The sequence below is a fragment of the Petaurus breviceps genome, unplaced genomic scaffold, assembly GCF_028583685.1.
Source record: "Petaurus breviceps papuanus isolate PSGF00001 unplaced genomic scaffold, PetGlider_PUasm1.0 101, whole genome shotgun sequence".
Lineage (NCBI taxonomy): Eukaryota > Metazoa > Chordata > Mammalia > Diprotodontia > Petauridae > Petaurus > Petaurus breviceps.
This window is the reverse complement of record NW_027185575.1, coordinates 6,900,098-6,916,098: the sequence shown is the minus strand read 5'-3', so window position 1 is coordinate 6,916,098 and position 16,001 is coordinate 6,900,098. Positions and strand designations below refer to the sequence as shown.

Here is a 16,001-nt window from a genome sequence, read left to right as displayed (position 1 = left end):
AAAAAAAGTAAATTGCAGAGCAGCTGTAGGCTGCCTGGGGTTAGGAGCTCAGGGATCTGATTTGTTCCGCTTTTTCCAAAACACGACAATATGAGTGAAGGCAAAATATACACGCCAGATTTTTGCCATAAATGCCTAATTAGGCCAGGGGGAAGTGGTGCCCCATGCCTGTGGAATGCTTGCCCCTTCATCTCTGCTTCTTAATCTCTCTTTTGCTTGCTCCCAGTCTGCTCAGGTGCTGATGCCTTCATTATGGTGATTACTTTACATTTCTGCTGCATCTGTCTTATCATTGCTGTTCTTTAGTCATTTTTCAGACATGTTCAACTTTTTGTAGCCCTATTTGGGGTCTTCTTGGCAGAGATCCTGGAGTGGTTTGTCATTTCCTTCTCCAGTTCATTTTATAGATTAGGAAACTGAGGCAGACAGGGTGAAGTGACTTGCCCAGAGTCACACAGCTAAGAAGTATCTGAGGCCAGATTTGAACTCATGAAGATGAGCCTTCCTGACTCAAGGCCCAGCACTCTATCCACTGTTCCTCCTACCTGCCCATCTATCTTGTATATACGTCGTTATTTACATGTTGTTTCCACCATTCGAATGTAAGTTTCTTTGAGGGTAGGAATTGTTTTTTCCTTTCTTCCTAGCACAGTGCTAGGCACATAGAAATCATTTAATTAATGTTTTTGATTGATTTATTTTAAAAATGGCGGGGTTGATCACCTATGCTGGAAAAGAGTAACAAACAGACGTATGACAAAATGTCTCCTGAGAGTGAAAAAAATAGGGGCGTTCAAAGTTCTCCCAGATGCAGAAGGCCATCTGTCTGCACTGATCATAAACCAGTCCCTACAGAGAGGTCCCATGGAGTCTATTAAGAGAAGGGTCCCCCCTTTCTTTACCTAGATAAGAGTATACACATACTCCTACATGCACCAAATGGCTATATGGACAATTATCTGATTAACTGAGGTTTTTAAGGTTACCCTTTTTTGAAAGCACGGCAGGGTTTGCCTGTTAGATACATAGGAGCCCTGGTCTTCACCATTTGCAATAATGCAGAAAGAGTCAGACCATGCTGTCTAAGCAAGAATGCATCGGGTTAGAGTGAACAGAGAGAAGGCTGGCCTTGGAGCCAAGGACACCTAAGTACTACCTCAGATGCTTAAGTGGCTGTACAGTCCTGTACAAGTCATTTAATGTATCTGAGACTCAGTTTCTTCATCTGTGAAATAGGGATAATAATAGTATTTATGTCACAGAGTTGTTAAGAGGTTCATGAGATAATGGATATATGTTTTTCAAATATTGTTGAATAAATGTGAACTATTATTATTACTAAAATGTGCTATTATACTATATTATTAAAATGAGATACTAGGAAGGGGCACTGTGGTCATCCTGTTCCAACCATTCCAAAAAGGAAAAGTGGTTGTCATTAAAACAATTGCCTTTCTTTGTGGGTATAATCACCTAAGGGTAAGAGATCAATTGAATTCATAAATAAATCACTCCTATTCCACTTAAAACTTTTGAAATATTCTAATCCTGATATCTGAATCAGGTGAGAACATCTCTATTGAACCAAGTAATCAATTAAAGGCATTAAGGTAAATGTGAAAAATCTTCAATCAATTTAGAAGACATGAAAGTCTCTGGATGAAATTAAATGAGCTACACAGGAAGTATATTGGAATTGGCTTAGGAGATGTATCTACATCCAGTGGGTCTTTATATAAAATAGCAAGCCAGTTCAGAACCCAAGCATTTGAGGGTTCGCCATCCAACCAAACCTCTGAGAGGGAGTCATTTGGGTTAGAAGGGCAGAGGAGAAGAGCCTTTATTTCTTCCTCCATTGACCAGAGGATGACTTTGTGAACTTCTAAAGGTTGGAAGATTTGGAACTTCCCCCTGGGGTTTCCTAGCTTTGTGCCCAAAACAACAGTAGCAGGAAGCATCATCTGAATCAAAAGCCAAGAGAGAATGCAGCTTTGGGACTGTCAAGGAGCTGGGCCACCCAGGGATGGGTCCTCAAAGGGAAGAGAAGGATTTCCAACAAAAGGACTTCCAGGAGCTGTGGGTTTATTCCCTTGCCACATAATCTTCCTAAATTAAGCCCACTTCCCTCCAGACTCTGCATATACTTACAGAAGAATGTGCCCCAGTTTTGGAAGGATGATTGGATCAATTGTTCTTGCTGAAACACTTAAGTAAATACTTGTTTCCTTTTTTTCCCACGTTTAAATTTTTTTTAATATTCAATATGTCCTCCTTTTGCTACAATCACTTATTTCACATGATTTGATATTGAATTTACAAAACTTTGACATATATCCTTTAAATCTTCATTATGAAAACACCCTTTTATCACATTAAATATTAAGCATAAATTTTATGAACAGTCCTTTTTCTAAGTCTATCCTTGATTATGTCGCATAGGTTTTTCTTTTTTTCTTTTTAAATAAATTTTAATTGACATACTTTTGCTTTTACATGGCCTAAATTTTATCCTCCTCTCTAAATATATATATTCCTAAAAACTAGTTAGGATTGGATGGCTAAGTAAAATCAGTTAATAATCAATGGAGGAAGAACACCAGTGGGGGGCTCATGAGCTTTAGTACTGGGGGGTAGGGAACCTAACTCCTCAAGGTTACCCCCAGAATCTTAAAAAGAAGTAGCCCAGTCACCATCTAGGTAACTGAACTACTAGTACACATTGAGAAAGGATCCCCAAAGCTTGAGCTAAGTGGAGACATTAATATATACAGAAACTAATTTTAGACTCAGTTTAAGAAACTCTGTCTTCCTCTCTAATCTCAGAAAGAGATTGATCGAATGAGCATCAGACTGCTCAAGGCCCTCTAATAAGCTTCAGAAAACATCTAAATCATGTCAATTTAGAGGGGAAAGAGCCAATATGAAGCCTTTAGATCACAAAAATCAGATTTTGTTGCCTATGGCATAAATGATCCCTCCCTGTTCATAGGGATCCCAGGGATTCAGATCTATAAGGGAACTTGGAGATTCACAACCAAGGGCTGTTAACTTAATATCCATGGGGAGAGAGAGGAGAGAGAGACAGAGACAGAGAGAGAAAAGAGAGGAGAGGAGAGGAGACTGTATTTCAGTCTAATTGGCTTCCTTTGTAATCTTATTAATTTTATTTTTTGTCTTTTAAAACACTCATCTGTGAAATGGTTGATGGGCTTCATCAGATTGCTAAAGGGGTCCAGGACAGAAAAAGTTAAGAACCAAGAGTGGTCCAGCCCCCAGATGTATGACCCCATCATAACTGCTGTATGCCTAAGTTTCTTCAACTACAAAATGGGGATAATAACATTGGCCATTGTGAGGATCAAATAAGATACCATCTATAGAGCTCTTAGTACAGTGCCTAGAAAATAGCAGGTCTTGACAAATGCTTATTCTGCTTCCCCTTGCTTCATTTTACAGATGAGGAACCTGAGGCCCAGTGAGGGGACATGACTTAGCCACCCCTAGAAAACCTCTTCCAAGGGAAAGGGAAGACACAGTACTGAGTTTTTGCCATCTCTACCGTATTTGGCCTCTTCTTCTCAGACCTGGAGCTGTGTTTGGTGGGGCGTGGAGGTCCTGCCCTCTAGAATCGGAATGAAGTCAGCTGTTCATTCCATACCCAGGCCAGTCAACAACGATCCAGTGAAAAGGGGGTTTGTTTTTTACATTTGTTTTTCCACTTGATAAAAAAATGTTATCTGTAAAAGGACATGTTTATAAACTAGAAAAATGTGACCTGTGGTGAATGACTTAGTAGCTCCTGTGATTCAGGCTTATCGAGGCATCTCAGCCTCCCCCAAAATCACAAAGGCTGCTAGCTAGAAAATGCTTCATCCTGTGTCTTCCACATATTTCTAGATATCTGTGTGATGTTTCCCAAGACAGTGTAAGTTCTTGGAGGGCGATCTGCTTCATTTTTGGTCTTTGAATCCTTGGCTAAGCTTGTCAAATAGTAGATGTTCCACAATATTGAGGACAGGATTTGAAACCCTGGTCCCCCAATGCCAAAACCAAGAACTTTTTTCCCCACTGTACTACACAATTTGGAATGTCTAATAGTCATTTAAGGCTGCTTTTATAATTCCTTAAAACCTTAGTTAGCAAAAATCTAGCAAGAAGTCCTCTTCAAAGGAACTGGAAGGGACCTCCAAGGAAATCCTCTCCAACCGCCCTCATTTACAGATTAGGAAACTGAGGCTCAGGAAAGTTAAGTGTTCAAGGTCACTCAGGAAGTAAGCATCAGAGATGGGATTTGAACCCAGGTCCTTTGACTCCAAAGTCAGTGATCTTATCCCATTACCATCCCTTAAGGCAATTTCAACTTCCAAACATCTCTAGGGAAGTTGGCTAGAGGTAGGTAGGATGGAACATTGGGCCTGGAGTCAGGAAGACCTGAGTTCAAATCCCATCTCAGTCACTATCTGTGTGACCCTGGGCAAACGGCTTAACCTCTCTCTGCCTCAGTTTCCTCAATTGTAAAATGGGGACAATAATAGCACCTACTTCCCAAAGTTGTTGCTAGGATCAAATGAAATAATGTTTATAAAGTACTGAGTACGGTTCCTGGTACATAGTCAACACTTAATAAATGCTTGTTTCCTCCCTTGTAGGGAAATGGGTATCTGACAATAATCTAGTTGGTCACGCCAATGTCCACTAGCAGACTAAATAATTTAGGATAAAAATATCTCCTTGGGCACTAGAATTGTCCAGATTGATCTTGCTAGCTGGATCATTACCAAAATGCCAGTTCTGTTACCTCCAGGGTCAAACATAAAATCCTCTGTTTTGTTTTTAAAGCCTTTCACAGCTGGATCTCATTCTAACTTTCCAATCTCCTCCCTCTTTACTCCCAGGCCCCATACTCTATAATGGAGCTACACCAGCCTGTTTCCTGCTCCTCATGCACAATACTCCACATCCCACCTCCACACATTTGCACTGACTATCTCCCCTGCCTGGAATGCTCTCCCCGCCTCACCTCTGGATCCTTGGCTTCTCTGACTTTCTTCAAGAATAAGAAGAAATCCCCCTTTTAGTAGGAAGCCTTTCCCAATGTCTCTTACCCCAAACCCACCACCTTCCCCCCCAGTGACTACCCTCTGAAATCACCTTCCATTCACATGGTATGTATCTAGAATATATAGACAGAGACAGACAGATAGAGAGACAGAAAGAGAGAGAAAGATGGATAGATTAATAGTTATATAATATAGACAGATATAGTATATAGTAAAGAAGATATAGTATTGATAGGTAGAGAGGAGAGATGGATAGATATAGCATATAATATAAAGAGATATAGTATATTAGTATTGTTAGAGAGGAGAAAAAAGAGACAGGCTGATGGATAAATATAGTAAAAAATATAGATAGATGTAGTATATAGTATAGAAGACATAGTATATAGTATTGGTAGGGAGAGAGGAGAGAGAGATGGATTGATGAATAGAGAAATAGATATGGTATAAAAGATCTGTAATATTAATAGGTAGAGAAGAGACAGAGAGACTGAAAGAAACAGAGAGAGAGATGGATCAATGGATAGATAAATATAGTATAAAAGATATATAATATTGAGAGGTAGAGAGGAGACAGAGAGAGAGAGAGAGAGAGAGAGAGAGAGAGAGAGAGAGAGAGAGATTTGCAAGCTGTCTCCTTCATTAGAATGTGAGAACCTTGAGGGCCTGGGCCAGATTTTTGCCTTTCTCAGTACAGTGCTTGGCACATGGTAGGTATATAATAAATGTTAACTGACTGACTTTCCTCAGCACTGCACACATACAGTCTGCACAAATACAATAATATTTGCCATCTCAAAACATAAAAAGACATTGGTCATCTAAACCTGAAATCAAAACAACAAATATTTATTTACTGGGTGCCTATTACAGACAAAGCATTTTCACTTGGCATTGCAGCTGACAAGGGCAAACGCAGAAAGGTTCTGCAGATTTCCAGAGTTCATCTTTTGTGCTCACTAACCTTAGTTTTCAGAAAAGAGCATAGTGGAGAAAAGCTTTGGATTTGGAGTCAGGTGACTTTGGCTCAAATCTTAGCTTCCCCTCTATTGTTACTGGTCCTGAGGCTAAAGAGGGCAAATCTAATCCCTCTTCCACAGAAGAACCCAAAGATAATTGCTATGTTCACCCTAAATCTTCTCTTCTCCAGGTAAAACATTCCTCCTTCCTTTAGCCCATCTGCATTTGGCATTAACTGGAGACCATCAATCATTCTGGTTGCCTCCATCATGAAATCATAGATTCTTTCTGCATTTGTACGTGAAAATTATGTTTAACTCGATTTAATACCATTGCTAACCCTAATTCTGGGGAATTCATGGAACCCTGGTGCCATCTTGAATATCCTCTGCTCTTCTGGAAAATCATTAAGAAACAAATATGCTGGCACAGTGGAATCTTGACTGGTGGGCAGACTGTTTAAGCCTCAAACTTAAACTTAAGCAATCAGGGGAAAGTTAACTATAATAATTATAATAATAACTAACATTTACATAGTGCTTACTATATGCCAGGTGCTACCCTAAGTACTTTATAATTCTGATCCCATTTAGTACTCACAACAATCCTGGGAGGTAGGTGCTATTATTATCCCCATTTTATAGATGTGAAACTGAGGCAGAAGTTAAGTCACTCACCCAGGGGCACACACACAGCTAAGGAAGTATCTGAGACTGGATTTGAACTTAAGGGGGCAGCTAGGTGGCACAGTGAATAGAGCACCGGCCCTGGAATCAGGAGGCCTGAGTTCAAATCCCACCTCAGATGCTTGACACACTTACTAGCTGTGTGACCTTGGGCAAGTCACTTAACCCCAATTGCCTTGCCTTCCCCTACTCCAAAAAAAAATAATAATTAGAAATATCAACTGTTAGAGGCAGTGATGCATAATGTTGATGTCGTTGCTTGTCCTTCGTTCCCATCAGAAGGGTGATGTCTTGAATTGCAAGTGAATTGGATTTAAGTGAGCTAGAGTCATTAGAGTCCAATGGCATGACATAGGTCAGGATGAATGGTGATGGCCCCCGAGGCATGATTAATAGACTGCTGGACTTGAAGGTGGGAAACCCCGTGGGTGAATCCTGCCTCAGACACTTATTAGTTTTGTGAGCCTTGGTTTCCCCATCTGTAAAAGGTGGGAGGTAAAATGCCCCTTGCCTCTCTAGGACTTTTGTGAAGATCAAATGAGATCATTTGTACACCTCAAAGCCTATAAGAATGGTGGCTTCTATTGTTACTATTTGTCCCATATCTCACCAAGATACCAAAAGGCAAAGAAATAGTTACATTCCATTTTTTTCTGTGGATTTCTATTATGCCCCAATGGAGCAAATCTCAGGTTGTACCTTCAGACCTATGGTTCATAAACATATTTTAGAACTGTGCAGGGCTCCCTAGATGGGGATCCAACTGGCAAGACCTGCCTCCATTTGTTATGAAAATAGCTTCCCTTTGTTGGTTTGTAAGAAAAAGTGGTAGATTCCCATGGAAAATGGTAGCCTATGGTTGCCCTCTCCCTTGGCACTTTCATCAGGGATCGTGCTTTGAATACCTGAAGCAAAGCCAAGAAAGGCCCAGCAGACCTGTCACACCATGAGAAATGTCAGAGGGCTCTGGGAACATGGTGCCAGGGAAGGCTACCATGGTCACCCTTCCCAGTACCACACCCTATCATCGATCACCCCCAAGAGCTTTGGACCCACGCCAGTGAGAGAACAAGAGGTGCATCTTGTACACCCAGAAATGTGGGGAAAAGCCAGTGAAGGCAGTGAAGGGAAGGGGAGGGGATGACAAAAGAAATAAAAGGAGAAATCTGGCAAATTAAGTAAAATGAAATCTTAGCCATAACGAGGGGCTAAGAAGCACCATTACAGGGTTGACATGCCCAGACCTGGAAAGCAGGCCCCAATAAGTTCTCCTACTAGCATATTGTTTATGGCCTTTTCCCACCGTGTGTGTGTGTGTGTGTGTGTGTGTGTGTGTGTGTTTCCTCAGTGACTAGGGAATTAGAGACAGTTAATTTCTCCTCTGACTGGCAAAAGTCCAGACACTACCTTAGTAACCTCCCAGACTGGCAAACAACCAAGACCTACAGAAGGTAAAGAGGCCAACTTGAAGTAGCATTCTCTCCTGGTTCCCCTACCTGTCTGATTGCTCTCCTCAGTCTCCTTGGACGGATCCTCCTCCAGGCCACACCTAGGATGCTGTCCTGTGTCTGGTCCCTGGGCCTTTGTCTTCTCTTCCTCAACACTCACTCTCTGGGTGACCTTAGCAGCTCCCAGGGATTCAAGGATCATCTCTGTGTAGATGATTCCCTTTATCTCATAGATCCCTTAAAGAGCCAGCTCAGGTGGCATTTTCTGCCCAAAGTCTTTCCTCCTTCTCCCACAACTGCTAGTCTCCTCCCTCTCTTACTCACTTAAATTTAACTACTTTGGTATATTTAATGTGTATGTATTTATTAACTTTATATACACTTTGGGGAGGAAGTGACTTGCTCAGGGTCACACTGCTAATAAGTTTCTGAGGCTAGATTTGAACTATGGGGCTGATTGTTCTATCCACTGACTGTTCTATCCACCTAGCTGACCTGATTTATGTATACTTTTATTTGCTTGCACTATGTATTTTTAAGGTACTTTTTAGATACTCTTAGAATGTAAGTCCATTGCAAACTGGCATTTATTTCACCTCTGTATTTGTACTTTGTACTACCAAAACCTAGCATAAGGCCTAAGCACTGGTAAATAGTAGGTATTTTAAAAATACTTTGTTGATCATTGATCTTTATATACATCCAGCCCTAACCTCTCTCCTGAGCGCTAGTCTGACAGCACCAACCGCCTTTTGGACATCTCAAACTGGAGTCTCATCGGCATCTCAAACTCAATATATCCAACACAGAACCCATTATCTTTTCCCTCCTCCCAACCTTCCCATTGCTGACAAAGACACCATCATTCTCCAAGTCATGCAGGCTCATGATTTCATTTTCATTTTTGACTCTTAACTCTCACTTATCCCCCATGACCAATCTGTTGTGACATCTTATCCTTTTGCTACATCTCTCATATAGACCCCCTTCTCTCCCCTGGTACTGCCACCACCCTGGTGCAGGTCCTTTACATCTTATGCCTGGATTACTGCAATAATCATTGCTGGTGGGACTGCCTGTCTCAAGTCTCTCCCCACTCCAATCCAAAGTGATTTTCCTAACCCAGAACTCTATGCATGTCACTCCCCTAGTCAATAAATTCCTGTGACTCAATCTAATATGAAGAACACTTTACCCAACATAAAAGTGGCTAACCTTTGATTCAGCAATCATACCACAAGAACTTCACCCTCAGAAGATCAAAGGCAGTGGGAAGGTTCCATTTATACCAAAATATTTATAGCAGCATTTTTTTTGCAGTGGTCAAAAACTGGAAGCAAAGTGAGTGCCATTGATTGCAGAATGGCTGAACAAATTATGGTCTATGAATTTGTTGTCAGTTTTTTTTTCAGTTGCATCCAACTCTGTGACCCCATTTGAGGTTCTCTTGGAAGAGATACTGGAATGGTTTCCTGTTTTTTTTCTCCAGGTCATTTTACAAATAAGGAAACTGAGGCAAACAGGGTGAAGTGAATTGCCCAAGGTCACAAAGCTAGTTAAGTTTCTGAAGTTGGATTTTAACTCAGGAAGATAAGTCTTTCTGATTCCAGCCCCAGTGCTCAACCCACTGTGCTACCTAGCTTCCTGGTCTATGGATGGCACCGAATATTACTATGCCATGAGAAAAAACAAACTTGGAGCATTCAAAGGAAGCATAGGAAGACTCATATGAAATGACACACACCAAGAGAACAGGATATGTACAATGACCACAGCAGCTCTAAGAAAAACTAAACTTGTAGCCCTCCGAATACAGATCAATGAGACGGCCTATGTCGGTTCCAAAAAGCACGTGATGAAAGATGTGTCTTCCTCTCAACCAATCAGCAAGAAGTTACAAAGCACCTACTATGTGCTCCACTGTCCTTGGGGGGACGAAGACAAAGATAAAGCAGTCCCTCTCCTCAAGAATCATACATTCTATGAGATGAAATAATGGATTATTAAGCACCAAGGAGCCAGCAGCCACTGTGCTTGGGATATAATGGCAGGTGGGAAGCGATCCCTGCCCTCAAGGAGATAACACACACTTATAAGATATGCAAAATGGACTTGGAACAAGTACAAGGCAATGAAGGGGAGAAGACTGGAGCTTCATGTAGGTGTTGGCTTTGAGGAAAACTGGGAAAGAAATAGAGAAGTCACGGGATCATAGAAGGGACCCTAAAGGTCAGTGGGTGTGGCCCCCTTTGTTTTACAGATGAAACTAAGGACTAGAGAAATGAAATGACTTGCCCAGGACCATACAACTGGTAACTTGCTGACTAAGCATATGTTGCCAGACCTCAATCCATTAGTTCATTTGCTATTAGCTAGGGACTTATTGGGGTAAAGGGTACTGAGAGACAAAGGCAATATTTTTTTAAAAGACACTGATGTACTTTTTTTAAAAAGAGAGAGAAAGAACATAAGGAAGTTAATGCCATACCCTCTTGGGAAAGAAGAAAGGATCTAAGTCAAACCATAACTAGTAATTCTAGCACCCGGGGCAATTACCACAAATTGTGCCTTTCAGGAAAGTAACAGGGGAGGCACTTTAAAATCAACTTTTTAAAACAAAATCACTTGGGAGAGGAAAGACCTCAAACCTCAGGATATAAGGCCATGAGGTAAAGAAGTGGAGTGGGGAGAGGGAGAACAAAGACACCAAGGCCACTGCTAGGGAGGCCACCCCTGGGGAAGAGAGCATGGGTGGGTAGAGGGACAGGGCCACTGGAGGGAAGATGCACTGATTGCCGACTTTCTAGTACCTACTTATCATTCTTGCTAATTGGGAACCAAGAGCTGCTGTTTCTATCTGATCAAGAAGGGTCCCTGTCAGCACTCTCTAAACTTTGGACCCAACAAAGCCCCTTATGGATGTAAGAAGCACTTGAAAAAAAATAAATGTGACCTTCCAAAAAGCAAAAAAAAAAAAAAGTAGAGACAAGGAGCAGAGCTTCCCAGACAACTCTCCTCAACATCAGGACCACAATGTACCAACAGATGAGACTGTCGTTCTCTAAATGCTAAAGAAACACAGTCCAGCCACCTCCTTTTACAGGAGAAGACACTGAGGTTCAATAAAACTAAGTAACGTGCCAAGTAGTACACAGGTACATCTGAATATAGCACTTTAAACACATTATATTATGGAAGCCTCATAGCAACCCTGTGGCATGCTCATCATATAGGTAGACAGACAGACAAACAGATAGATAGATGGATGGATGGATGGACAGACAGATGGACGGGCGGATGGATGGATGGATGGATGGATGGATGGATGGATGGATGGATGGATGGATGGATGGATTTATGGATGGATAAATGGATGAATAGATAGAAGAATAGATTAGGTAGATGGACAGACACACACACATGCATGTATATGTATGTATATATGGGAATCAAGGCTCAGTAAGGTCATGGGAGAAGGCTGAGTCTGTGATTTCTTTGCTATGGGGAGCTCCCATTGAGGAAGCCCCCTCTACAATTTATAGTCTTATACAGTTGCACTGGGGGGGGGGGAATTATAGGCTAAGTGACTTGCCCAGGGTCACACAGCTTGTCTGGATCAGAGTCCACACTTGAACCCCAATCTTCCTGATTCCAAGGCTGCCTATCTATCTACTCTGCCATGCCTCCTCTATCAGATGCAGAGAGGTCACAGAATCAAGAGGTGGCCATGTTGTCCAGTTCCCCTCACTTTGCAGATGAGGAAGCCAAGATAAGAGAGGGGTGCACATGGTCATATGGCTAATAAGTAGAAGAGTTGGGATTTGAACCCAGGCCATCTGGTTCCAAATTAAGCCATTTCTCCAATACCCCAAAACGGTTGTTACACTTACCTATGTAGGCTCCCATCAGCCCACAGTAAATTTACATGAAAATACACCATGGTGATATAACGTAATATAGTATGTAATATATCATATAATTAAACATATGACATGATAGCATAACATTAGTGTAGTAATATATCATACTATATAATCATATATTATGTTAATGTAATCATAAATTTTGTTCCATTGTGTCTGACTCTTCGTGACCCCATTTGGGGTTTTCTTGACAAAGATACTGGAGTAATACTGGAGTAAAGATACTTCTCCAACTCATTTTACAGATGAGGAAACTAGGTAACCAGACTTAGTCACTTGCCCAGAGTCACACATCTAGCAAGTGTCTGAGGCTGGATTTGGATTCATGAAGAGGAGTCTTCCATGGGGCGGCTAGGTGGCGCAGTAAGTAAAGCGCTGGCCCTGGAGTCGGGAGGACCCGAGTTCGGTTCCAGCCTGAGACACTTAACACCCACACAAAAATACTAGCCGTGTAACCTTGGGCAAGTTACTTAACCCCAAAATTGCCCTCCAAAAGGCAAAAAAAAAAAGAGGAGTCTTCCTGACTCCAGCCAGCACTCTATCCTGGAAAGTATTTATACAGCATTTACTATGTGTCAGGCCTTGTGTTAAATGCTTTATAAATATGATCTCACTGATCCTCACAACAAGCCTGTAATGCAGTTGCTATTATTATCCCCCCCCCTCCTTTTTTTTACAGTTGAATAAACTAAGGCAAACAGGTTAAGTTGTTTGCCCAAGATCATACAGCCAGTAATTGTCTGATGCTTCATTTGAATTCAGGTCTTTGTAAGTTCCCTAAATTGCCTCAATCTTAGATTCAGAGTTGAAATGGCCTCAGAGTTCATCTAGATCCAACCACCTCATTTTACAAATGAAGAAACAGAGAGGAAAGTTATTTGGCCAAGGTCATACCAGGGAATTAAACAGTGTAGCCAGAATTTGAACCTGCATCCTTAGCCTTCAGATTCTAGGCTCTGAGTCCTACCCAAGAATATCTTTCCTTCTTGGTGAGACATTGCCATTCTCCTCTGCGCCAACAACAAAATCTGTTCCATGTTCCCTTAATTAAGGTAAGCCAATCGACCAAAGAGAATTTGTGGACTGCAGTTGAGCTAGAAATGTGTAGTCAACACAAAACTTTCGATCTCTCTATTACTGTAACTCACCTTTGGACACCAGCACATAGGAAGTTAAAAAAAAAAAAAATAAAGAAGACTAGCCAGATTTGAACTATTCAAAGACGTACTGAAACCACCATGACACTCAAGGTTGACATCATGGTATATGTGCATGGAGTCTGATTTACACACACATACAAGTTTAAAGAACAGTACATGGAAAAGAGCAAAGGAACATTCAGCGAAGGAAAACATGCTGAGCCAAAACTGACCCCTCGGTCACAAGATTTCATGTGAATAGGACACAGGAGAAAGTTCTGTGGACAAAGCGAGCCCCGCAGTCGCCGCATCTGAAGCGAGGAGCCAAACACAGACCAGGGCAATTAGAGGCAGGCTCAGACCGAAGCAGCAGGACACCAGAGAAAGAAGATGAGAGGGACGTCGGTGGTCCCAACATTCCCCAATCCATCTGGGCATCAGGAGCCACGGATTCCTGGGGCTTTCGAGAATCATCCTGCTTCAGCAGGAGTTTAGAGGGTTGAGTGATAAAGATTGTCTCTTACCTGGATGTCCTTGTGCTGGAGGATAATTTCCGGATACCTGCACATACACAGAGAGAGAGAAATTGCATTGTATAGTAAGACAGAGGGCAAAAGATGATAAAAAAAAAAAAGTCTTGGCAAAATTCTGGGGAAGCCGCACCCCACCCTCCATGCTCTCACCCTTTTGGAAATTACCTGCTCTTCCAAAAACAAAAAAAACATCCACGAATAGCAACAGAAGAGAGACAGCAGCTTCCTCATGGTGGTCTTTCCAAAGATTTGGAAGGAAAAAAAAAAAGGGAAGTCAAGCCAGATGCCGGGGAGGTGGGTTCCAGAAACCCAAGTTTGTTTCTTTGTTTCTTTTTTTAAAAATGTTAATTCTCACTTCCTCGTGAAAAGGGCATCTTCGTAGAGGTTCAGAAAATTCATTTCGGAAATTCTCCCGGTCCCCGTTGGTTGTCTGGAGGCATGGATGGGTGTTTTCAAAATTCAACAACTTTCAGGAATCGATAAATGCTTTACCATGACTGGAGCAGCTGAGGAATGTGGCAAGAATCATTCCAATTCCAAAATGCACAGCTCCTCAGAAACAATCCCCCAAATCTTCCTGTGCTCCCTGCCAAGGAGAGGTCTCTCTCATTCAGCATGTGGTTTCTTGTCTCCTCTGTGGTGTTCAGGAGCACCCTGTCTATCCAGCTGTGGTTCTGAGTTATTCTTTCAAAAGGAGGGAACAGGGGTAAGAAACCCCTTAAGAGAACTTTTTTCCCAGAGTTTCTCCAGCTTTCTCCAGAGGAGCAGAATTGAAATGATTTGCTAAGTCCTTCCCTGTCTGGCTCATGTTTGCACCTCCATCCCAGATCTCGTTGGGTGGAGAGAAAGTCTGAGTGATGTCATGTTCTCTCCTCAAACTTTGTCCCATTCTGTTTCTCTATTTATATCTTGTTGCTGCTGTCTCCTCGCTGGGTCCTAACACCAGTCTGTTAAGAACAATTGGAAATGTTTAAAGTCTCTTGGGTTCAGAACGCAGACCAGAGAGCATAATATTGGAAGGGGAGAAGGGAGGAGGTTCATTACCCCCCAGATAGCTCACTCGAGCCAGCATAAATATTAATAAATATTTCAACTGAAAGCAAACAGAAAAATATATTTAACTGAAAGTTTTGTTTGGCTGAAGAAAGAAATAAGGTGATATTCAGGGGGGGAAGACACCAAACCCATGTAATCCTTCACTGACCAAAGTGTTGGCTGCAGTGTGGTACTTAACCCTTTGCCAACTCAGGGAATTCTATCTCTGAGCTTTCTTTCCAAATCTATTATTATTAGCAATTATGTCTCACAATTCAAAGCACATAGGTAAGTGTCAGGAATCCTGGGTGCTATTTATGGGAAGACCTAGAGCAAGCCCCTTAGCCCATTTGTGACTCAGTTTCCCCAAATATGTTCCCCAATGGTGTTATTCGCTCAGAAAAGAGCCCTCTCTCCACTAGGCTCTGGAAGACACTGGTTATACTTTCAGCTATGTAAGTTCCTAGAAGTCAGCACGAGACAGGTGGAAAGACAACTGGCTCTGAAATCAGAGGATCAGGGTTCAAATCCAGCCTCTGATGTTCATGTCCACGTGAGTTTGAGCAAATCGCTTAATCACTATGAGTCTCTGTTCCCTCATCTGAAAAATAAGGGGTTTGGATGGAGACTAGACAGCTTCTGAGGTCCCTTTGGGTTGCTAGCATGATCAATAGAGTTCTGTGAACGTAGGGTCAGGAAGACCTGCATTCAGCTCCTACCTTAAACACTATTAGATGTGTAACCGTGGCCAAGACACAGAACCTCTCTGTCTCAGCTTCTTCTTCTGTAAAATGGGAAAGGGGGGTGGAGGGGGACAGAATAATAATTTTGCCTGCTTCCCAGGGTTATTTTGAGGATGAACTGAGATAAAACCTAAGGCAAATTACAAATCTTATCAATGAACTTTGATCTTATGACAATCAACAAGCATTAATAAATGCTTGATTGGATTAAAAAATTAAAAGCATTAATAAAACACTTCTGGTTGAGTCATTTCAGTCGCGTCCAACTCTTTGAGACCTTATTTGAGGTTATCTTGGCAAAGACACTGGAGTGGTTTGCCATTTCCTTCTCCAGCTCAGTTTTCAGATGAGGAAATTGAGGCAAACAGGGTTAAGTGACTTGCCCAAGGTCACACAGCTATTAAGTCTCTGAGGTTGCATTTGAACTCAAGATGTCTTCCTGACTCCAGATGCAATGCTCTGGGCACTATGGCG

General features: G+C 41.8%; 1 protein-coding gene across 2 annotated transcripts in view; it reads right to left on the bottom strand.

Moving 5' to 3' along the window:
* Window positions 1-14,682, bottom strand: part of LOC138158698 (adhesion G-protein coupled receptor D1-like) — a 476,877-nt gene extending 462,195 nt beyond the window's left edge. Inside the window, exons 1-2 of one of the 2 annotated variants that reach the window (XM_069084871.1) lie at window positions 13,915-14,682; window positions 13,741-13,777 (exon numbers count right to left, since the gene is read on the bottom strand). In XM_069084871.1, the coding sequence (XP_068940972.1) occupies window positions 13,741-13,777; window positions 13,915-13,980 (103 nt within the window). In that variant the 5' untranslated portion in view covers window positions 13,981-14,682. The remainder of the gene's footprint in view (window positions 1-13,740; window positions 13,778-13,914) is intronic. The other variant, XM_069084953.1, reaches the window with a different exon arrangement.
* Between the last annotated feature and the right edge of the window lie 1,319 nt (window positions 14,683-16,001).